The 23,661-nt window shown below is 46.9% G+C and overlaps 1 protein-coding gene across 1 annotated transcript in view; it reads right to left on the bottom strand.

The window, feature by feature from the left end:
• Positions 1-1,194: 1,194 nt before the first annotated feature.
• LOC144487051 (uncharacterized) overlaps positions 1,195-23,661 on the bottom strand; it is a gene marked incomplete at its 5' end in the record, with an annotated part of 28,487 nt that continues 6,020 nt past the window's right edge. The window contains 3 exon segments of the mRNA XM_078205099.1: positions 1,195-1,271; positions 1,274-2,041; positions 14,990-15,831. Of these exon segments, the coding sequence (XP_078061225.1) occupies positions 1,195-1,271; positions 1,274-2,041; positions 14,990-15,831 (1,687 nt within the window).

Below are 23,661 nucleotides of genomic sequence, written 5' to 3'. Positions count from 1 at the left end.
AGACCTCCTCTTCACAGATTCGGGAATCTCAGCCGCTGAACACCAGCCGGTCCTGGAATAAGTTTAATTCTAACTCATTCTGAGTAAATATTCTCACCAGGTTCTCTGTCAGGGCCCTGCTAAGCAGCTTTAATGGTCCGTGATTGCAGTAACTGAGCAGTCACAGGAATGTGGTCAAGATAGTCCAGTCCCATAATGCCTCACATTCAATCTGCAGTCCTTCAATTATAACAGAATATGTGGCTGTATGTAGCTGCCTCGGCCGTGGTCAACCCCAACACTGCCTTCCTGAACTGCTACAATGCCTGAGGTGTACGTACACCCACAGTGCTGTTAGGGAGGGATTTCCAGCTACACATTCCAGACTTTCACAGGACTGTAGGTGGATACCAGATTGACATATTCCATTCAACCACTCCCAAGGTGAGTTATTCCAATTCCTTTATTGTCCAGGACAATATATTCACAATATCTTTAAAACAAAAATTCAACAATCCCATTTGATTTCAGGTATTAACATATTCTGTTAGTTTGTTCTTTATTGTCAATGTCAGGCTGGGGTTGTTTCCCCTTGGAGCAAAGGAGGTTGAGGGGAGATTTGATAGAGGTGGACAAGATTCTGACAGGTGTAGATAAGGTGGACAAAGAAAAGCTGTTCCCATTAGCTGATGGGACATGGACGAGGGGGGACACAGATTTAAAGTTTCAGGTCAGAGATGTAGGGGGGGATGTGAGGAAGAATATTTTGATGCAGCGAATGGTAATGACCTGGAACTCGCTGCCTACGAGGGTGGAGGAAGTGGAGACAATAAACAATTACAAAGGAAATTGGATGGGCATCTGGGGGAGTTTCAAACAGAAATGCTGACTAAATATCTCTGAACTTCCTCACACCCGGTCACTGTGTGATCCTTGTGAAATTTAAAACAAGGTATTCGTAACAAGACTCAAAGAGCATCAGCTCACTGGAGGCAAAGTTGTGAGACCGGCCAGTCCAGCAGAAAGAAACCCTCCGACCCTCCCCATTGACTAACTGTGAGAATGAACAAAATGCAGTTCTGGATGTAATTGAGAGCAGAAACAATAACAGCAGAATCCAACCTCTGTGAACTTGTTGGTGCCTCAGCAGCTGTGATGAAATTCTGAACACTTTTTATACACTGAGCAGGTGGACAGTTTCTCCCCAGTGTAACTTCACTGATGTCTCAACAGGTGGGATAACTGAGTGAATTCCTTCCCACACTCAGAGCAGGTGAATGGTCTCTCCCCATGTGAATTTGCTGGTGTCTCTGCAGGTTGGATAACTGACTGAAACCCTTCCCACACTGAGAGCAAGTAAATGGCCTCTCCCCAGTGTGAACTTGCTGGTGTCTCCGCAGGTGGGATGACTGAGTGAATCTCTTCCCACACTGAGAGCAGGTGAACGGCCTCTCTCCAGTGTGAATTTGCTGGTGTTTCTGCTGGGTGGATAACTGACTGAAACCCTTCCCACACTGAGAGCAGGTGAATGGCCTCTCCCCAGTGTGAACTCGCTGGTGTCTCCGCAGGTCGGATGACCAAATGAATCTCTTCCCACACTGAGAGCAGGTGAACATCCTCTCCCCAGTGTGAACTCGCTGGTGTGCCCGCAGCTCGGATGACCGAGTGAATCTCTTCCCACACTGAGAGCAGGTGAATGGCCTCTCCCCGGTGTGAACGTGCTGGTGTGTCCGCAGGTCGGATGACCGAGTGAATCTCTTCCCACACTGAGAGCAGGTGAATGGCCTCTCCCCGGTGTGAACGTGCTGATGTGTCCGCAGGTCGGATGACCGAGTGAATCTCTTCCCACAACGAGAGCAGATGAATGGCCTCTCCCCAGTATGAATTCGCATGTGTGTCCATAGATTGGATAACTGGTTGAATCCCTTCCTACACCGAGAGCAGATAAACAGCCTCTCCCCAGTGTGAATTCGCTGGTGTCTCTGCAAAGTGGATAACACAGTGAATCCCTTTCCACACTGAGAGCAGGTGAACGGTCTCTCTCCAGTGTGAACTCGCTGGTGTGACTGCAGACTGGGCAACAGAGCGAATCCCTCCCCACACTGAGAGCAGATGAATGGCCTCTCCCCAGTGTGGCTGCGCCGATGAGCATCCAGCAGAGAGGGGGCTCTGTATCTCTTTCCACAGTCTGCACATTTCCATGGTTTCTCCATGGTGCAGGTGTCCTTGCCTCTCCCTTGGGTGGACAATCAGTTGAAGCCTCACACAGAAGACGGGTACAGTCTCTCCCTGCTGTGAATGGTGATATTTATTCAGGCTGTGTAACTGGTTAAAGCTCTTTAGTCAGTGCACTGGAACACTCTCACTCGGGTGTGGCAGGGTGTTGCTGCTTTTCCACTCACTGATGGCCGAAGTCTTTTCAAATCGAAGTGGAAGCTTTAATCTGAAGCTCAGTGGCCAACTTCCGCATTGAGACGTCACAATAGAGCGCTGCCTGAATCAGCCAATAGGAATTACTCGGCTCCGCAGTGACGTGTCGGGGTTCCAGGCGCAGGCCCGGCTCGCGGACCCGGGAGCCCCGCCCCCGCCCATTGTTCCCCTCCCCCTGCACCTCCTCCAGCCACGGTTTCCAGGCAACCGGCTGGCGGCTCCGGCCAGAGCGAGAAGCCGCTCGGTGAGCTCCCCCTCCCCCCTCTCTCTCCTGCGGCTCCAAAAAGAGATCGAGAGCGACCGCTGGCGGCAGCCGCACTGCGCCTGCTCCGGACAGCTCAGCTCAGCAGCGCTCTCTGCGCCTGCTCCGGACAGCTGGGCTCAGCAGCGCTCTCTGCGCCTGCTCCGGACAGCTGGGCTCAGCGCTCTCTGCGCCTGCGCGCTGGGCTGCCAGCTGAGGGAGTGGGGGAGGGGACTTTGCAAAATCTCTTCCCATCATTTTCTTCCAAGTCCCGCAGTTTGATTTGAAACAGAACAGCTTCTGTTTGTAGCCTCACCACAGACTCAAACTTCACACACAGACTCAAACTTCACCACAGACTCAAACTTCACACACAGACTCAAACTTCACACACAGACTCAAACTTCACCACAGACTCAAACTTCACACACAGACTCAAACTTCACACACAGACTCAAACTTCACACACAGACTCAAACTTCACCACAGACTCAAACTTCACCACAGACTCAAACTTCACCACAGACTCAAACTTCACACACAGACTCAAACTTCACACACAGACTCAAACTTCACCACAGACTCAAACTTCACACACAGAATCAAACTTCACCACAGACTCAAACTTCACCACAGACTCAAACTTCACACACAGAATCAAACTTCACCACAGACTCAAACTTCACACACAGACTCAAACTTCACCACAGACTCAAACTTCACACACAGACTCAAACTTCACCAGACTCAAACTTCACCACAGACTCAAACTTCACCACAGACTCAAACTTCACACACAGACTCAAACTTCACCAGACTCAAACTTCACCACAGACTCAAACTTCACCACAGACTCAAACTTCACACACAGACTCAAACTTCACCACAGACTCAAACTTCACCACAGACTCAAACTTCACACACAGAATCAAACTTCACCACAGACTCAAACTTCACCACAGACTCAAACTTCACACACAGAATCAAACTTCACCACAGACTCAAACTTCACACACAGACTCAAACTTCACCACAGACTCAAACTTCACACACAGACTCAAACTTCACCACAGACTCAAACTTCACCACAGACTCAAACTTCACACACAGACTCAAACTTCACACACAGACTCCAACTTCATCCTCTGGACAACATCTGTGAGGAAAACACTTTCTTTCTCCCCCTGGGAAATACAGAGACAGAGAAATTCTCTGGAACTGGAATTAGAGCCAAATATACTGAGGGGGAAATGTTTGTGATTTTGTGGAACCTGTTTTTATTGTCTGAGCTTTTTAAAGTGTAATTTATCCTGTCTATTCAAATAGTGTTTCTTAATGCATGATCAGTGATGTTAATTTTAGATTAATTTTTAAAGTAAATTTTTAAAAAAATGAAACATTGTCTTTCAGTTTATTCCATTGGGATTTGTGGGAATGTGTTTATTATAAGGTGATCATGAGGATCGTAACAACATTGATATGTCTGGTGTTGGTGCATATGATGTAGAGATGCCGGTGTTGGACTGGGGTAAACACAGTAAGAAGTCTCACAACACCTGGTTAAAGTCCAACAGGTTTATTTGGAATCACGAGCTTTCAGCGTGCTGCTCCTTCTCACCTGATGAAGGGGCAGTGCTCTGAAAGCTTGTGATTCCTAATAAACCTGTTGGACTTTAACCTGGTGTTGTGATACTTCTTACTATATGGTGCATATTAGGTATATTATTTATGGATTTGTATTACAGTTGATGTTGTTTAATTCCAGAATAGTATTGTAACTACACTGTATATTTTCCAGTCAAAGAGTCAGCAGAGCACAAGATAAATCAATTCAGCAGCTTGAGTCCGTGCCAAGTCTCTGTCGGGGAATCCACTCAGTGCCATTTTTCCTCGATATCCCTGTTCCCCAGTACGTTTAATTCCTTCAAGTGCCCGACCAATTTTATTTTGAAATCACTGGTCGTCTCCACTTCCACCACTCTCATCATCAGTGAGTTCCAGAACATGATTGCTTGCTCCCCAAGTCAAGTTCTTCCGCACCCATCTGTATCTCTAATCATGTAATAGAGTTCTGAATATTGCATACATTTTTAGTTCACTAAATATGCAATTTTTTTATATGCTTAGACACAAGCCCGTGTGAAGATTTCAGGAATATGTGTCCTGTACATGAAACAGTCAGCACGGATCTGTCGATTAGGATGAATCAGCACCCTCAGGACAATGTCTATTTCAGGTCCAGCAAAGTGAGAATGGAGGGAGAGTGTTTGGGATGGAGATTTACACATTTTCAAGAATGAGAGGAAAGAATGATCCACAGAAACTAGAATTGTCTGTTCTGAGTTTTTATCCTGTACTGACAGCATTGATTTTTGTGAATTTCTTTCACAGGCTATTAGAAGGGGAGAATTTACAGACACAAATCTCAACAAACATGACGTTAGGATCTAACAGAGTCACCCAATTATTCAGGATCTGAATACCATCGGCATTTGAAACTAGAATGGGAAATGTTTGTCTGTCCCTTCAAACTGTTTAAACATCAGTGTGACTGGAAAATCACTGAGACACATTCACTCGAGTGAGAGTATTCCAGTGAACTGACTGTGGAAAGAGCTTTAACCAGTTACACAGCCTGGAAAAGATCGAAGGATTCACAGTGAGGAGAGACCATGTATGTGTTAACTGTGGGGTCAAACCTTCATCTGAACCTGGAGATGTACAAAGACACTCAGACCATAGAAATGTAGGCACTGTGGGAAGGGATTCAATTGCCCCTCGAAGCTGGAAACCCTTCGATGCAGCCACACTGTGGAGACACCGTTCACCTGCTCTGAGTTTGGAAGGGGATTTCGTGATTCATCCACCCTGAGGAATCACCAGCGACTTCACATCAGGGAGAGGCCATTCACCTGCTCTGAGTGTGGGAAGAAATTCAGCGATTCGTCTGCCCTGCTGACACACCAGCGGGTTCACAATGGGGAGAGACCATTCACCTGTTGTGTGTGTGGAAAGGGATTCACTCAGTCATCTACCCTGCAGAACCACCAGCGATTTCACACGGGTGAGGGACTGTTCCCCTGCTCAGAGCGTGGGAAGGGATTCACTCACTCATCCCTCCCGCTGTCAAACCAACGCATTCACACTGGGCCGAGGCCATTTATCTGCTCCAAGTGTGGGAAGGGATTCACTCAATTATCTAGTCTGCTGAGACACACAGGATTACACACTGGGGAAAGGCCATTCATCTGATGTGTGTGTGGAAAGTGACTCAGTGAATCATCCAGTCTGCTGGAATACTGAGGCACCTCCCCCAATAAGAAACCTGTTAAATGCTCTGACTGTGGGAGCTGCTTTAAAACCTGAGCCTGCCTCAGGGTCGACCAGCGCATTCACACTGAGGAGACCCCGTTCAGGCACTCTCACTGCAAAGAGGTTCAAAACATCATCTGACCTACTGAAACATCAGGGAATTCACACTGGGGAGAGACCCTGATAATTCCCACTCACTTTCAGCGATTTATCATAAAACCTACCAGATTGGAAGCTTCTGCCTGAAATTTTATTTTCCCTTCGTTTCCAAACTGAGACCATTCACCTGCTCAGTGTGTGGGAAAGGATTCACTTGTTCACCCAAACTGCTGACACACCGTGGCAGTCACACCGATTAGTGATCTTTTGGATGCTCTGACTGTGGCTGTTAATTATATCAATAAGTTAAGGTTAAGTTTATTCAGATGGAGGGCACTGATTAGATAGTTATAATGAGCAGGTAAAAAGTGGGACTCACTAATATAGCTTGGAGTCAGAGTTGAACCTGTAATGTTTGATTCTGTGAACAAATCTGTCCCAAATAAAGATTGACTCCACCCCAAGGCTGTCAGGATTATAACAAGGTAACAGAAAATGCTTGTCTAATGGTGAAGGTTGGAAACTAAAAGAAAGTATATTTCAGACGGAAGCTTCCAATCCCAGCAGCTTTTGTGAGAAATGACTGAAAGGCAGTGGGAATTGTCAGGGTCTGATTACCTGCTGATGCTCTCGGAGTCTGAACCATACAACCAGTGGAAGAATGAAGTGGCGATGTGGACACGGGTTACATCCCGATCAAGGAGGAAACAAGATCTGGCCTTGGCACTGTCACTTCCTAACACAAGGAAAATCAGCAACAAAGCATTTTCTGATCAGCCAAACTGCAAGTTGATAACTGCACTGGCACGGATGATTCATGTAAAGAATTCACTTCAGGTGGTTGGAGGGTAGAATCCCTGTCAATTGGTCTATGGGAGAAATCCCCAATTCCCCTCTGTGCCGGGCGATCGCCCTCCTGCTTTAAAGGGATACAATTAGTTCCATTTTCAGTCATCAATTATCTGATTGTTCCATGAAAAGAATTGCTCAAAGCAACAAATTATTGGAGATACCAGAAGAGGGTTTCTTCATGTGTAACATTTGGGTTGAAGAAGAAAAACCATCTTTTTCTTCAATTTGTTTTGAAACACTGTTTGTGTGAATTTTTGCGATCCCGGTCAGGACTGTTAACGTTTGCAGAGAAATTCGAACACCCAGTGATTAACTGAAAGAATTACATCACAAGATTCCACATTTTTAAACAAAAACAAACTTTACTGTATGTTTAAATAAAATTTAAAAAGACAACACTACAAATTGAATACTACACTCAATAAAGATTTATGATATAAACCGAGTTCTATTTTTTTACTTCACCCCAAGAGTTTCTTTATACTTAATGATAGCTTGAAGTTTCATTCACTTCTGGTCCTAGGACCATCCCAAAGGTATGTCAAAGCTCTCCACAATTCACTTTAATTCTCCCCAGTACACCAGATATTCTCCCCAGGCAGCGGGCGATCGAGGAGGCCGTCCATCCTGACTGTCTGCCCCTCTACTGCGGGTACATTCACAGCCAGGTGTCCCTGGAGAGGGAGCATGCGGTGTCCACGGGCGCGGTTGATGCCTTCCGTGCCCGCTGGGCACCGCAGGGGTTGGGGTGCGTTATCGACCCTGATAATCACATTTTAATTTGATGTTTTTAAGTTTCCTTTGTACTTTGATTTTTGTTCGGGCTGTTCCCCCTCCTTTTGGGGAGCTGCCCCTTTTACTTTGTCCTGACTTAATTTGAGTTTGTTTATTCGGTTTGACCTAAAAAGAGGCCAAGAGTTTATGGGAGTCCATCCATTATCTTTTCACTAAACAAGCCTCCAATTTTCCTTTAAGCTCTCAAACTGTGGACTCCTCAGTCTAAACATGGGCTTCACTGCATTCTTGCTGAGGCATTTAAATGTTGGAAACACCCCTGGTTTCCAACGGTCCTCTAGGCTTCTAGTCCCACAGCTGGTTCACAGCTCCTGGTCCCAGAACTGGTGGCTTCCAAGCTGACTGCAGACTGTCCGCTGGAACCAGGTCATTGATTGGAAAGGACTCAAAGGTTCCGGGGAAAAGGCAGGAGAATGGGATTGAGATTTATCAGTCATGATCGAATGACACAGCAGATTCGATGAGCCAAATAGCCTAATTCTGCTCCTATATCTTATGGTCTAATTCTAACCAAGGCTCCACCCTGAATCACATATCTCCATGGTAACAGAGACCAGGTGGAATATCTGACAGATATTTAGCTTCAAAACTAAACCTTTTTTCCTGAGGTTTGCATGAAGAATGAACCTAACAAAAACAGTACAATAATTGTCAGACCCAATGTCTCCAGCTAAAAGATCCAGCTGACTTTTTACAGTTCTTACTTCTCGAGTTTTGACTTCTTAAACCAACATGGGCCATGCTTTGTGACTGCGAATTCCCTGAGGGTGTTTTTGTCAGATTCTCAACCCAGGTTTTCCATTTTTTAAAAGCAATTCTTGCAACTAATTCTTATTTCTAAAACATAGGAATTATGAAATTAGATTTTTGTAACAAAAACAGGAAGAAATGAAAATGTATCACCTTCATAATATCCCATTTAGAATATTACAATATACAACATGCTGTATATCTTAACAACAGCCATGATCTTATTGAATGGTGGAGCAGGCTCGAAGGGCCACATGGCCTCCTCCTGTTCCTAAATCCACTGTTTTCCTGTGTTGATCTATCTTATAACCTGCAATAGACACAATAATCCCTCCATTGTCTACTTCACATTCACAAGTCCAGCTTGGTAACAGCACACTGCTGGGTTCCATGTCCAGGAATCTCAGTCCACTGAAGATGGAAATTACTGCTTGCAGTCTTTTCTGACGGTTTTCTTCTTACAATAATTATAGTCCAAAGTTCCTCCTGCAAAAGGAGAGTCTTCATTGCTGTTCATTTGTGAATTTTCAAGTTCTATTTTGAAAACAGTCTGTACAGAGTTCACATTTTGAAATTTATTTTCTTCCATGTTTGTAGTTCCTCCATTGTTTAAATCCAGAGAGAATATTCCACTCAATTCCACATTGAAACTGTTTTCTTCTTGCTCAGTTATAGCTGATTCCTTTATTGTCCAGGACAATATATTCACAATATCTTTAAAACAGAAATTAAACATTCCCATTTGATTTTAGACAGGAACATATTCTGTTCATTTGTTCTTTATTGTCAATGTCAGGCTGGTGTTGTTCTCCTTGGAGCAAAGGAGGTTGAGGGGAGATTTGATAGAGGTGGACAAGATTCTGACAGGTTTAGATAAGGTGGACAAAGAAAAGCTGTTCCCATTAGCTGAAGGGACAAGGACGAGGGGGACACAGATTTCTTGTTTCGGGTCAGAGATGCAAGCGGGGAGGGGAGATGTGAGGAAGAATATTCTGATGCAGCGAATGGTAATGACCTGAAACTCGCTGCCTACGAGGGTGGAGGAAGTGGAGACAATAAACAATTACAAAGGAAATTGGATGGGCATTTGGGATGTTCCAAACAGAACGAAGAACAAAGAAAATTTTGTTTTCTCAAAGAAAACAAAAAAACAAAAAAAAGAACAAAGAAAATCCATCAAGACATCATTTGACTGAGTTTGGCAGAAAGGGACCGACGCAGGGTTACATAGAACATAGAAAGCCACAGCACAAACAGGCCCTTCGGCCCACAAGTTGCGCCGATCACATCCCCACCTCTAGGCCTATCTATAGCCCTCAATCCCATTAAATCCCATGTACTCATCCAGAAGTCTCTTAAAAGACCCCAACGAGTTTGCCTCCACCACCACCGACGTCAGCCGATTCCACTCACCCACCACCCTCTGAGTGAAAAACTTACCCCTGACATCTCCTCTGTACCTACCCCCCAGCACCTTAAACCTGTGTCCTCTCGTAGCAACCATTTCAGCCCTTGGAAATAGCCTCTGAGAGTCTACCCTATCCAGACCTCTCAACATCTTGTAAACCTCTATCAGGTCACCTCTCATCCTTCGTCTCTCCAGGGAGAAGAGACCAAGCTCCCTCAACCTATCCTCATAAGGCATGCCCCCCAATCCAGGCAACATCCTTGTAAATCTCCTCTGCACCCTTTCAATGGCTTCAACATCTTTCCTGTAATGAGGTGACCAGAACTGCGCGCAGTACTCCAAGTGGGGTCTAACCAGGGTCCTATAAAGCTGCAGCATTATCTCCCGACTCCTAAACTCAATCCCTCGATTAATGAAGGCCAGTACGCCGTACGCCTTCTTGACCGCATCCTCCACCTGTGAGGCCGATTTAAGAGTCCTATGGACCCGGACCCCAAGGTCCTTCTGATCCTCTACACTGCTAAGAATGGTACCCTTCATTTTATACTGCTGCTTCATCCCATTGGTTCTGCCAAAATGGATCACCACACACTTATCCGGGTTGAAGTCCATCTGCCACTTCTCCGCCCAGTCTTGCATTCTATCTATGTCTCGCTGCAACTTCTGACATCCCTCCAAACTATCCACAACACCACCTACCTTGGTGTCGTCAGCAAACTTACCAACCCATCCCTCCACTTCCTCATCCAGGTCATTTATGAAAATGACAAACAGCAAGGGTCCCAGAACAGATCCCTGGGGCACTCCACTGGTCACTGACCTCCATGCAGAGAAAGACCCCTCCACAGCCACTCTCTGCCTTCTGCAGGCAAGCCAGTTCTGGATCCACAAGGCAACAGCCCCTTGGATCCCATGCCCTCTCACTTTCTCAAGAAGTCTTGCATGGGGGACCTTATCGAACGCCTTGCTGAAGTCCATATAGACCACATCCACCGCTCTTCCTTCGTCAATGTGTTTGGTCACATTTTCAAAGAACTCAACCAGGCTCGTAAGGCACGACCTGCCCTTGACAAAGCCGTGCTGACTACTTTTGATCATACTAAACTTCTCTAGATGATCATAAATCCTGTCTCTCAGGATCCTCTCCATCAACTTACCAACCACTGAGGTTAGACTCACCGGTCGGTAATTTCCCGGGCTGTCCCTGTTCCCTTTCTTGAATATAGGGACCACATCTGCAATCCTCCAATCCTCCGGAACCTCTCCTGTCTCCATCGACGATGCAAAGATCATCGCCAAAGGCTCCGCAATCTCCTCCCTCGCCTCCCACAGTAACCTGGGGTACATCCCATCCGGTCCCGGCGACTTACCAACCTTGATGCCATTCAATAGTTCCAACACATCCTCTTTCTTTATGTCCACATGCTCGATCCTTTCTGTCCACCGCAAACCAGCAGTACAACCACCCAGATCCCTTTCCACCGTGAATACCGAGGTAAAGTATTCATTAAGCAGCTCCGCCATTTCTAACGGTTCCGCACAAACTTTTCCCCCTTCACCTTTTAAGGGTTGGAGTCGGTGGGATTCGGGGGGGGAACTCTCCACCGGTTGGGGATATACCAGGTACAGACGAGGATGGCTGTGGTTGTTGGAGGTCAGTCATCACTGCAAGGGTCACTGCAGGGTTCATCTAAAACTCTGCTGGCCATGTTTAAACTCACATTAAGTGTTGTTCCACTATCACCCTTGTGCACGATGATCCACCCAGTAAAGCAACAACTTAATATTAAAATTCTCATCCTTGGTTTCAAATCACTCCATGACCTTGCCTGTCCCAATATCTATAATCTCCTATAAGCCCCACAACCCTCAATATATTACACTGCTCTAATTCTGGTCTTTAGTTTGTCCCTGACCTTGCTTCACCAGTGCAAGCTCTACCTTCAGTTGCTTAGGCTCCAACCTCTGGAATACCATCCCTACACGTCTCCAACTCTCCACCTCGCTTAACTCATTTAACACACCCCTTAAAATCTACCACTTTGACCAAACTTTTGGTCATCTAACCGAGTATCTTCTTTGTGGCTCAATATCATACTTTATTTTACAATGCTCCTTGGATGTTTTATTATTTCAAGGCGCGATATAAATATATTTTGTTGTTCCTCATGTCTCCTGGGCCTCATCATTTTCAGCTGCTTCATTAATTACCGTCTCCCCACCGTAGGGTCGGAAACGGGGATGTTCACTGATGATTGCAGTGTATATTACCATTCACAACTCTGAATACTGAAGCTGCCCGCATGCAGCGCAGGACCCGGACAACATTCAGGTTAGAGCTGATTGTCAATTCATACTGACACCACATAATTATCAGGAAATATCTATTTCCAGCAAGAAAATCTAACCATCTTCCCTTGATATTCAATGGCATTACCATCAGTGAATGTCCCACCAGCAATAACTTTGGGGTTACCATTGACCAGTCATTTAAATACTGTGGTTACAAGAGCAGATCAGAGGTTGGGAGTTTTGTGGCAGGTTACTCACTTAATGACTCCCCAAAGGCTTGCCATGATTCACAAGGTATAAATCAGGAGTAAGGTGGAATATTCCCTACCTGGATGAGTGTATCTGCAACAATTTTGTAGATCCTATCCAGGACAAAGTAGCCCGCCTGATCAGCATCTCAAATACCACCTTAAACATTCACTCTCCACCATTAGCCCACAATGGTGGCAGTGCATCCCACATATTAGATGCACTGCAAGAAATCACCAAGGCTGTTTTCACAGCATGTTTGAAGTCGGAAAATATACCTCTATAGGCTGGTATGAGTCAAAATACAGTCATGCTTTATTCTCATAAGCTTATGGGAGAACTTGACCCCTTGAAAGCGGAAGCCAAAGTTCTCTCTGAACACAAGAAGCATGGATATTTATACATCAGGGTTCCCAATACAAGTCATGAAGCAAAGTCCAGTTAACAGTCCTTGATCATAAATTATAGTTCCTTTAACAGCTTCTGATAGTCTCTGGATCATGGTTAGAGACCATCTGGTATCCTTGGGTCATAAAGCACAATTCTCCTGGTAGTCGAAGCCAAGGTGTCACCTCTGGTCCCCTGCTCTTCCCGCAGCGTTTCCTTTGAAGTGACTGAGTGACTGAGTGCAACTGTCCCAGTGGGAGTCCTCCTTCAAATGGCCATTCTCACACTCTACCATTTGCTTCCTTTGTTTAAATCATACACAAGCCTACGAGAAAGAAAGACTTATCCCCTAACATCTATATTTAACTGTCTGTTTTATCAGAATGATATAAACAAGCAAGGGAACCATGAACAAATAGCTTATACTAAAAGTAAAAGCTGAAAGACATGAACAAATGGCTTATATTACTACCAGGAGCAATATAAACAAAAAGGAGGCTCGCCACAAGGAAGGGCTATGTTTGTGATACATTCCAGGTACAAAGTTCAACCTTTTAGGCACAAAATACATTGAGTACAAAAAACATTAACCCTTTCCCTTCTTCAATGTTCCAAACCCTAACTTCTACCACTTGAAAAACAAGTGCAGCCAGCGTATGGGAATGCCACCATCTGTAAATTGTACTCCACATCACACACCATTCTGACTTGAAAATCAATCACCATTCCTTCTCTGTCACTGCATCAAATTCCTGGAACTCCCTAACAGCGTTGTGGGTATACCTACACCAGATGGATTGCAGCAATTCAAGAAAGTGGCTCATTTTCTTTACAAGAGCAATCAGTGATGCGCAATGAATGTTGGCCTTGCCAGTCACATTCACATCCCCTGAAAGAATAAAACAAAATCCTCATCCCTGGTATCATTCTCAGCCATGAGTACTGCAGTTATCAATGAACAGCTCCGCTTTCGACTTTATGATGGGGGGAGGGTCATTGGTGGAGCAATGTCAAGACACATCTTAAAGTCACTATCGTATCTGCTTCCACTACCTTCCCCGGCAACGAGTTCCAGGCACCCACCACCCTCAGTGTAAAAAACCTGCCTCGTACATCTCCTTTAAACCTTGCCCCTCACACCTTAAACCTATGCCCCTGGTAATTGACTCTTCCACCCTGGGAAAAAGCTTCAGATTATCCACTCTGTCCATGCCCCTCATAATCTTGTAGACTTCTATCAGGTTGCCCTCCTCAACCTCCGTTGTTCCAGTGAGAACAAACCACGTTTCTCCAACTTCTCCTCATAGCTAATGCCCTCCACACCAGGCAACATCCTGGTAAATATTTTCCGTACCCTCTCCAAAGCCTCCACATCCTTCTGGTAGTGTGGTGACCAGAATTGAACACTAGATTCCAAGTGCGGTTTAACTCAGGTTCTATAAAGCTGCAACATGACTTGCCAATTTTTAAACTCAATGCCCCGGCCGATGAAGGCAAGCATGCCGTATGCCTTCTTGACTATCTTCCCCACCTGCATTGCCACTTTCAATGACCTGTGTACCTGTACACCCAGATCCCTCTGCCTATCAATACTCTGAAGGGTTCTGCCATTTACTGTATATTTCCCATCTGTATTAGACCTTCCAAAATGCATTACCTCACATTTATCCAGATTAAACTTCATCTGCCATCTCTTCGCCCAAGTCTCCAACTGATCTATATCCTGCTGTATCCTCTGCCGGTCCCCATCGCTATCCGCAATTCCACCAACCTTTGTGCCGTCCACAAACTTACCAATCAAACCAGTTACATTTTCCTCCAAATCATTTATATATATTACAAACATCAAAAGTCCCAGCACTGATCGCTGAGGAATGTCACTTGTCACAGCCCTCCATTCAGAAATGTACCTTTGCACTGCCAACCTCTGTTTTCTTCTGACTAAATATCTCGAAACTTCCTCACACCCTGTCACTCTGTGATCCTTGTGACATTTGAAACCAGGTATTCACAAAAAGACTCAAAGAGCATCAGCCCACTGGAGGCTGAGACCAGCCAGTCCAGCACAAAGAAACCCTCTGACCCTTCCCATTGACCAACTGTGAGAATGAACAAAATACAGTCCTGGATGCAACTGAGAGCAGAAACAATAACAGCAGAATCCTACCCCGGGAATCACTCGTGAACTTGTTGATGTCTCAGCAGCTGGGATGAAACTCTGAATCCCTTCCCACACTGAGAGCAGGTGAACGGCCTCTCCCCAGTGTGAACTCGCTGGTGTATCCTCAGGTGGGATGACCGAATGAATCCCTTCCCACACTGAGAGCAGGTGAACGGTCTCTCCCCAGTGTGAACTCGCTGGTGTCTCTGCAGGTGGGATGATCGAGTGAATCCCTCCCCACATTGAGAGCAGGTAAATGGTCTCTCCCCAGTGTGAACTCGCTGGTGTGACTGCAGGTTGGATGACCAAGTGAATCCCTCCCCACACTGAGAGCAGGTGAATGGCCTCTCCCCAGTGTGAACTCGCTGGTGTGTCTGCAGGCTGGATAACTGAGTGAATCCCTTCCCACACTGAGAGCAGATGAACGGCCTCTCCCCAGTGTGAACTCGCTGGTGTCTCTGCAGGCTGGATAACTCAATGAATCCCTTCCCACACTGAGAGCAGGTGAACGGCCTCTCCCCAGTGTGAACTCGCTGGTGTCTCTGCAGACTGGATAACTGAGTGAATCCCTTCCCACACTGAGAGCAGGTGAATGGCCTCTCCCCAGTGTGAACTCGCTGGTGTGTCCGCAGGTGGGATAACCGAGTAAATCCCTTCCCACACTGACAGCAGGTGAATGGCCTCTCCCCAGTGTGAACTCGCTGGTGTGTCCGTAAGCTGGATAACTGATTAAATCCCTTCTCACACTGAGAGCAGGTGAATGGCCTCTCCCCAGTGTGGCTGCGCCGATGAACTTCCAGCTCTGATGGGGCTCTGTATCCCTTCCCACAGTCCACACATTTCCATGGTTTCTCCATGATGCAGGTGTCCTTGCCTCTCTCTTGGGTGGACAATTAGTTGAAACTTCGTCCACACACAGAACAAGATTACAGTCTCGACCCGCTGTGAATGGTGTGATATTTATTCAGACTGTGTAACTGGTTAAAGCTCTTTAGTCAGTGCATTGGAACACTCTCACTCAAGTGTGTCAGAGTGTTGATACTTTTTCACTCACACTGACATTTCAATTCTTTTCAAATCGACAGACTGGACAATTATTTCTCCTTCTGGATTCAAAGTCCGATGATATTGAGGTCCCAAGGAATATGACTCTGTCAGATCGAGACGTGACATTTGAGATTTCGGCCTGTGATTCCTCTTTCAATATCCTGTAAAATGAGTTTCCAAAAGTCATCAGTGTCAGTACAGGATAGAAATTCAGAACAGACAATTTCTATGGAACATTCTTTCCTCTCTCATTCCCCAAAAGCTGTAAGTCTCCATCCCACACACTCTCTCCCCATTCTCAGCAGGTCTGGCAGCACCTGTATGGAGAGAAAAGAACTGATTTTTCAGAGCTTTGACAAAGGGTCATTTAGACAAGAAACACCATTTTCTCTCTTGGTTTCAGATTCCAGCATCCGCAGTAATTTGCTTTTATAAGGCTGCAGATACCTCCTTCCCAAGTAACATGCGTGTGCCCAAGACATCACCACTTGGTTCCCTTATTTCTTTCGCACCCATGGTGCTCTCCGCAGTAAACACAGAGGAGAAGTATTCATTAAAAATCTCACCCATCTCCTGTGGCTCCACACACAGATGGCCATACTGATTTTTAAGGGGATCTATTCTCTCTCGAGCCACCCTTTTACTCTTAATACAGCAAAAGAACCTCTTGGAATTTTCTTTAATCTTACCTGCCAGATCCATATCAGACCCTCTTTCTGTCCTCCTGATTTCCCTCTTCAGTATTTTCTTACACTTTTTATAGTCAGAGTGATTCACTTGTCCCCGATTGCCTAAACCCAATGTATGCTTCCTTCTTTTACCTGACCAGAGCCTCAATGTCCCTTGTCTGCCAGAGATCCCTAAATTTACCATTCTTTCCCTTCATCTTAACAGGAATATACTGCCCCTGGATTCTTGATATCACACTTTTAAAACCTCCCATTTGCCAGTCATTCCTTTCCCTTCAAACAAATTCACCTAATCGACATCTGCTAGATCCTGCCTAATGCCCACAAAAGTGGCCCTGCTCCAGTTTAGGGCCTTGACCTGTGGATCTGCCCTATTTTTTTCCAGAACTATTTTGAAACTATTGGTGCTCCCAATAGTGCTCCCTGACTGACACTTCAGTCACTTGCTCCACCTCATTTCTTAACTGTCTAATAGAAAGTGAGTCCAGGAATTGATAATGAAAAATAAGGAGCTGGGAGATGAATTGAACAAGTATTTTGCCTCGGTGTTCACAATAGAGGATACAGTTCAAACTCAGAAACAGCTGGAAATCAGAAAACAGAAGTGTGGGATGAACTCTGAAAAAGCACAATTCCCAGGGAATTCCCTGACTTGTCCTCGGGTCCTGCTGGGCTTCATTCTCGGGTCTTAACAGAGTGAGATAGTTGATGTGTTGTTCAATTTTATAAAATTCCCCATCGGGAATTGGATAAAGGGAAACTGGTGGATGCGCTGTACTTAGATTTCCAGAAGACATTTGATGAGGTGCCACATGAAAGGTTATTGCAGCAAATAAAAATTCATGCTGCGGGGATAACATATTGGCGTGGTAGAAGATTGGCTAACAGCAAACAGTGGGCAGAAATGGATCATTTTCTGGTTTAAGAGAGAGAGAAACCTGGGCCAACCTTTCCAGAGTCTGCACCCTCCCTGGATTCACTTCCTTTCCCTTCAGTTGCTGCAACTCCCCAATTTCCCCCAGAATGAGAAAAGAAATGGAAAGGGGGTTGAAAAGAAAGTGTTTTACTCACAGATGTTTGAGACAGGAGGAAGTTTGAGTCTGTCTGAAGATCAATCTTCATTCACACAAAGCCTGCGCTCTGATTGGCTGGAAGTCCAGAGTCCTTCCAGTCCTCCAACTCTTCCCATTGGTCAACACCTGATCATGAAGATCAGAGGGTGGGTTCTCCCCTGCACATGCGCAGCTTCCCCTCTCCCTCGCACATGCGCAGTCCCGGGCCGGGGGGAGGGGGAGCTCACCGAGCAGCTTCTCGCTCTGGCCGGAGCCATCAGCCGGTTGCCTGGAAACCTTGGCTCGATGTGGTGTAGGGGGAGGGGAACAATGGGTGGGGGCGGGGCACCCGGGCCTGCACACTGGAACCCAGAGACGTCACCGCGGAGCGGAGTGATTCCTATTGGCTGATTCAGGCAGGGCTCTCTCGTGACGTCACAATGCGGAAGTTGTCCAATGAGCTTCAGAGTGAAACTTCCTCCTCTGGGCAACATCTGGGAGGAAATCAATGTTTCCCCCTTTCCATTTATTTTCTCATTCTGGGGGAAATTGGGGACTTGCAGCAACTGAAGGGAATGAAGTGAATTCGGTCTGTGTATTCCACACATTTTTACTCCAGTAATGTCGACAAAGCTCGGCACAACATCGTGGGCCGAAGGGCCTGTTCTGTGGTGTACTGTTCTTTGTTCGATGTTCTGTGTTCTATTTATCTGTCTGGCAGCCTGCATGGAAATTTTCAGTTCTCTGCGTCCAGGGCAGGAAGCAGTGAGCATGGATCTGTCAATCACACATGAGGACGGCCTTAACCGGGATCTTGGGTTCATGTCACACTCCCTGTAATCCCCACGACTTGCCTGGGCTTGCAAAATCTCACTAACTGTCCTGGCTGGAGACAATACACATCTCTTTAACCTGTGCTTAACCGTCTCTCCACTCACCTTGTCTGTACCTTTAAGACTTGATTACCTGTAAAGACTCGCATTCCAACCATTATCTTGTAAATTGAGTTTGTGTCTTTATATGCCCTGTTTGTGAACAGAACTCCCACTCACCTGATGAAGGAGCAGCACTCCAAAAACTAGTGGCTTATGCAACTAAATAAACCTGTTGGATTTTAACCTGGTGTTGTGAGACTTCTTACTGTGCTTACCCCAGTCCAACGCCGGCATCTCCACACTCTGAGTGGAAACAGAGAGAAGTAGGAGAGGCGGAGGGGAGGAGAGAGATTTTATACATCTACAACTCAACAGGAACTTTGACAGAATTTCCAAACCCTGTGAACACCATCAGCTCCAAGTTCCTCTCCAACTCACACACCATCCTGACTTGTCTGACATCCAGTACTGAAAGAACAGAAATTTATTTCATATAAATACTGGGAAGACTGAACCCATTGTGTTCAGTCCCCACTACAAACTCCACTCCCTCGCCAACAACTTTATCTCTCCTCCTGGCAACTGTCTGAGGCTGAACCAGGCTGTTCACAACCAGGGTGAAATAGTTCATCCCAAGATGAGCTTCCAGCCACATGTCCACATCATCATCAAGACCACCTTCATTCATAGAAGCATTAATAGTAATTAATAATAATGAATAATAAAATACAGTGTAGAAGGAGGCCATTCAGCCCATCGAGCCTGCACCGACAACAATCCCATCCAGGCCCTATCCACATATTTACCTGTTAATCCCCCTGATACCAAGTGGCAATTTATCATGGCCAATCCGTCTAACCAGCACATCTTTGGACTGTGGAAGGAAACCGGAACACCCGGAGGAAAACCACACAGACACGGGGAGAATGAGGGCGGCACGGTAGCTCAGTGGTTAGCACTGCTGCTTCACAGCTCCAGGGTCCCGGGTTCGATTCCCGGCTCGGGTCACTGTCTGTGTGGAGTTTGCACGTTCTCCTCGTGTCTGCGTGGGTTTCCTCCGGGTGCTCCGGTTTCCTCCCACAGTCCAAAGATGTGCAGGTTAGGTTGATTGGCCAGGTTAAAAATTGCCCCGTGGAATCCTAAAATGCATAGGTTAGAGGGATTAGTGGGTAAATAGTGGGGGTAGGGCCTGGGTGGGATTGTGGTCGGTGCAGACTCGATGGGCCAAATGGCTTCCTTCTGCACTGGAGGGATTCTATGATTCTATGAATGTAGAAACTCTGCACAGACAGCGACCCGAGGCTGGAATTGAACCCGGGTCCCTGGCGCTGTTAGGCAGCTGCACTAACCACTGTGCCACCGGGCCACATGTCAGTGTCATCGCCCGACTCCAGCCCAGTCTCAGCTCATCTGGAACCCTCATCCATTCCATTGTGACGTCACACTCTCACCCATTCCATTGTGATGTCACACCCTCACCAATTCCGTTGTGACGTCACACTCTCACCCATTCCGTTGTGACGTCATGCCCTCACCCATTCCATTGTGACGTCACACCCTCACCCATTCCATTGTGACGTCACACCCTCACCCATTCCGTTGTGACGTCACGCCCTCACCCATTCCATTGTGACGTCACACCCTCACCCATTCCATTGTGACGTCACACTCACCCATTCCATTGTGACGTCACACTCACCCATTCCATTGTGACATCAGGGCTTCACTCTCCAATCACAATCCCTGCCGGCCTCCCACATGCAGCCTCAATGGCGGCAGTCAGCCCGGGTCTAACACTACAAGCTGCCGCTCCATTTGGTACAAAGGGGGGGACCGGGAAGTTCATTTCCGGGGTTTGGGTTTGAACAACATGTTTACAAAGTCTCTCCACCCACCCGCCACATTTATCATTCCCCGCGCGCCGCCCTCTACCTCGTATTGATCTCGTTTCCAAGTTAAAACCGTCTGTCCGTTGCCATTACCTGCACTGCGCATGCTTCAGTCGCAGCCCGGCCCCGCCTCTCATTCACTCCGATTGGTTGGAGGACCAGCCGCTCTCGCTCGGTCCTCCAGCCCCGCCCCCTCTTCCTATTGGTTCAGAGTTGCTGTCAATCAGCCCCGGGCATTGTGATGTGGAGCATGCGCAGTCTCATTGCTGTCCTTGGCGCTTGTTTGTCCCGGAGAAGCGGAGTCAGCGTTAGGCGGTGGCTGGGAGGATTTGGAAACACTTTGTGGATCCGCAAACCCTTCAGAATCATTGTCAGCTCCCTGGTTTGCAGCTGCGGGGCTTCTCCCTCCCGGGAACAGGCCCAGGTTAACGGCCCCATCCTGGCTCAGCCACTGGAGGATGGTTCACATCAGAGGATGGGGGAGGGGGACAATAAATAAGAGGTTACACTTTGGCCTCAAATCAATGAGGACTCTGATCTCTGGGAAGGAAGGAAACCCTGGGAGGTGGGCGGGGAGGATTCACAAATACCCGCTGGAGGCCCCAACACCCCCAGTAAAAAGCTGCAGCTCCCTGCAAGGGACCAGGAGAGAAAATAATTGATTTTATTTTCAATCTGTACAAAAGAGAACTGAACCCAGCCAGAATAGAAGGTGGGAGAAAAGATTTGTGAAGATATTTCACACTGGGTTTGCCAGGCTGACCAACTCTCTCAGAGAAAATGAAAGGACATCCTTCATGAGTCTGTCGGAGCAGGTGAGCAGTATTGTGTGCGGTGCTGCTGGAGCTGTGTGGGTGGGCACGGGCTGGTTGGCAGCCAGAACAGTTGGAAGAGGGTGCTGCACACATCCATCTTATGGGTGAAACAGCGCCCATACGCCATGCAGCCTGGCACACTGGACTCAAACACGGGACAATCCATTGAAATATGAGCTGGTTGGTCAGTGTGGGAGTTGGTGGCAGGACAGGAAAGAGGGAAAGTGTTCAGGATGAGGATTTACTGCTGCACAGGAACAAGTGAGGAAACGATGTTCCACAGAACATAGTTCCAAATTCCAGTATCCGCAGTGATTTGCTTTGATTCCAAATAAACTTATTGGACTTTAACCTGGTGTTCTGAGACTTCTTACTGTGCAAACTCCACATAGACAGTCACCCACCGCTGGAATCGAACCCAGACTCAGTGAGGCAGCAGTGCTAACCGCTGTGTCACAGTGAAGGGAGTTTGCCGCAAATTTCGGGTGATAACAATGAGCTGGATGTTGCTCAGAATGTGGAGCACTGCAGCAAAGTACAGAGAGACAGAGCAGCAAACTGGACTGAGAAATGGAGTCTGCAGACTGGAACTGGCAGCATGAGGAGAGGTTATTTAGTCTAACACCCACAGCAATCTACAACCCACCCCCATTACCGAGACAGTGAGACAGAGATTACAAACACTCACCAACACAGCTCCACTGAAACGTCCCAGGAAAAAGAGGGAATCTGTGGCAGTTCCTGTCCTGAAATAGTCCCAGGACCGTCACTCAAACCCCCAACCCGGCCCAGTTCACAGCTCAGCCTCTCAGCTTGCAGCTTCCTGCACCTCGAGCCAACCCTGCCCAGGTGTGGGAGGGTCTGTGGAACCACAGAGTGGGGGGGAGGGGTGACCTCCTGCTGTGCCCCAAATAGTTTCTCCTTCCCCTCCCCCTTGGCTCTCTAAGGTCTGAATGTGGATGTGTTGATGGACATTGCAGAGCCTCACTGAGCTTATCCTGGGTCACCCCCTCCCCCTGGGTTCAGTGTGTTCAGTTCGCTGCTTCTTTCCCTGCTGAACCTTCAGTTAATCAAAAACAGAAAGTGCTGGAAAACCTCAGCAGGTCTGATCGCATCTGTGATCATCCAGACTGGAAGCATTAACTCCATTCTCTCTCCACAGATGCTGTCAGACCTGCTGAGATTTTCCAGCATTTTCTGTTTCAGATTCCAGCATCCGCAGTATTTTGCTTTTATCTTCATTTAAACACGCATTCTTTGATGGCCTTTACCCTCCGTGCTCCTTTCCAGAGCTTCCCACCTTCTGCTATTGTCCCTGACTCCCACATTAACCCTGTCATTCCTTCCCTTTATCCCGCTCACATCCCGCTCGAAACTCAGGCTCAGAGTTTTAGCGCCATCTCCCCCTCCCCCAGCTCCCACATCCCAACACCCGGAATCTCCAGCCCAGCGGTTCCAGTTTGTCTGGTTTGAGTTCAGATTTGCCGCAGCACCGACAGGATTTCACTTCAAACCAGCCGGAACTGACTGCTCACAAATCCCTAAATGTTTCTCCAGCAGCCCGGGCTTGTTAATGTTGTTTAAAGTCAGCGCCCAAATGCAGTTACTCTCCTCAGTTTAAAAAACTTCTCCGTTTAATCCAAAGTATTATTCGCACCAGACATAAACACAAAATTGTGAACGTTACCCACCGCCCCCGCCCCCAACTCCCCCGCCCCTCCCCCTCCTCCCCCCCAACGAGACCCGAGCTGGGGTGTCCCGAGGAAGAGACATCTGTTTCGGGTGTGACAATTCTTCCACATTCTCTGGTTGACATCAAACGGAAAACGCTGGAAATTGCCCCCATTACCGAGACAGTGAGACAGAGATTACAAACACTCACCAACACAGCTCCAGTGAAATGTCCCAGGGAAAAGGGGGAATCTGTGGCTGTTCCTGTCCTGATATCGCCCCAGGACTGTCACTCAAAACCTCAACCCGGCCCAGTTCACAGCAAATTGCTGCTTTTGTCAAAAGGGTCACTTGGACTCGAAACGTCAGCTCTTTTTGTCTCCTTACAGATGCTGCCAGACCTGCTGAGATTTTCCAGCGTTTTCTCTTTTGGCTGGAAATACTCAACAAGTCAGGCAGCCTCTGTGGAGAGAGAAACAGACTGAATGTGACCTGTCATCGGAACTGGGAAATATATTATTTCCCGCAACTGAAAGAGACACTTTACAGCCTTCAGAACAAAACTGAGCTCAACAATTTTACACCACAATCTCTCCCCCCATTGTGTTCTGTGTTTCGTTGCTGCTTTTTTCACCTCATTTCCCACTTGTTTTCTTTACTTTACATTC

This window comes from Mustelus asterias, unplaced genomic scaffold (assembly GCF_964213995.1).
Source record: "Mustelus asterias unplaced genomic scaffold, sMusAst1.hap1.1 HAP1_SCAFFOLD_560, whole genome shotgun sequence".
Taxonomy (NCBI): Eukaryota; Metazoa; Chordata; class Chondrichthyes; order Carcharhiniformes; family Triakidae; genus Mustelus; species Mustelus asterias.
The sequence above is the reverse complement of the archived record's forward strand: the minus strand, read 5'-3'. Positions and strand labels throughout refer to the sequence as shown.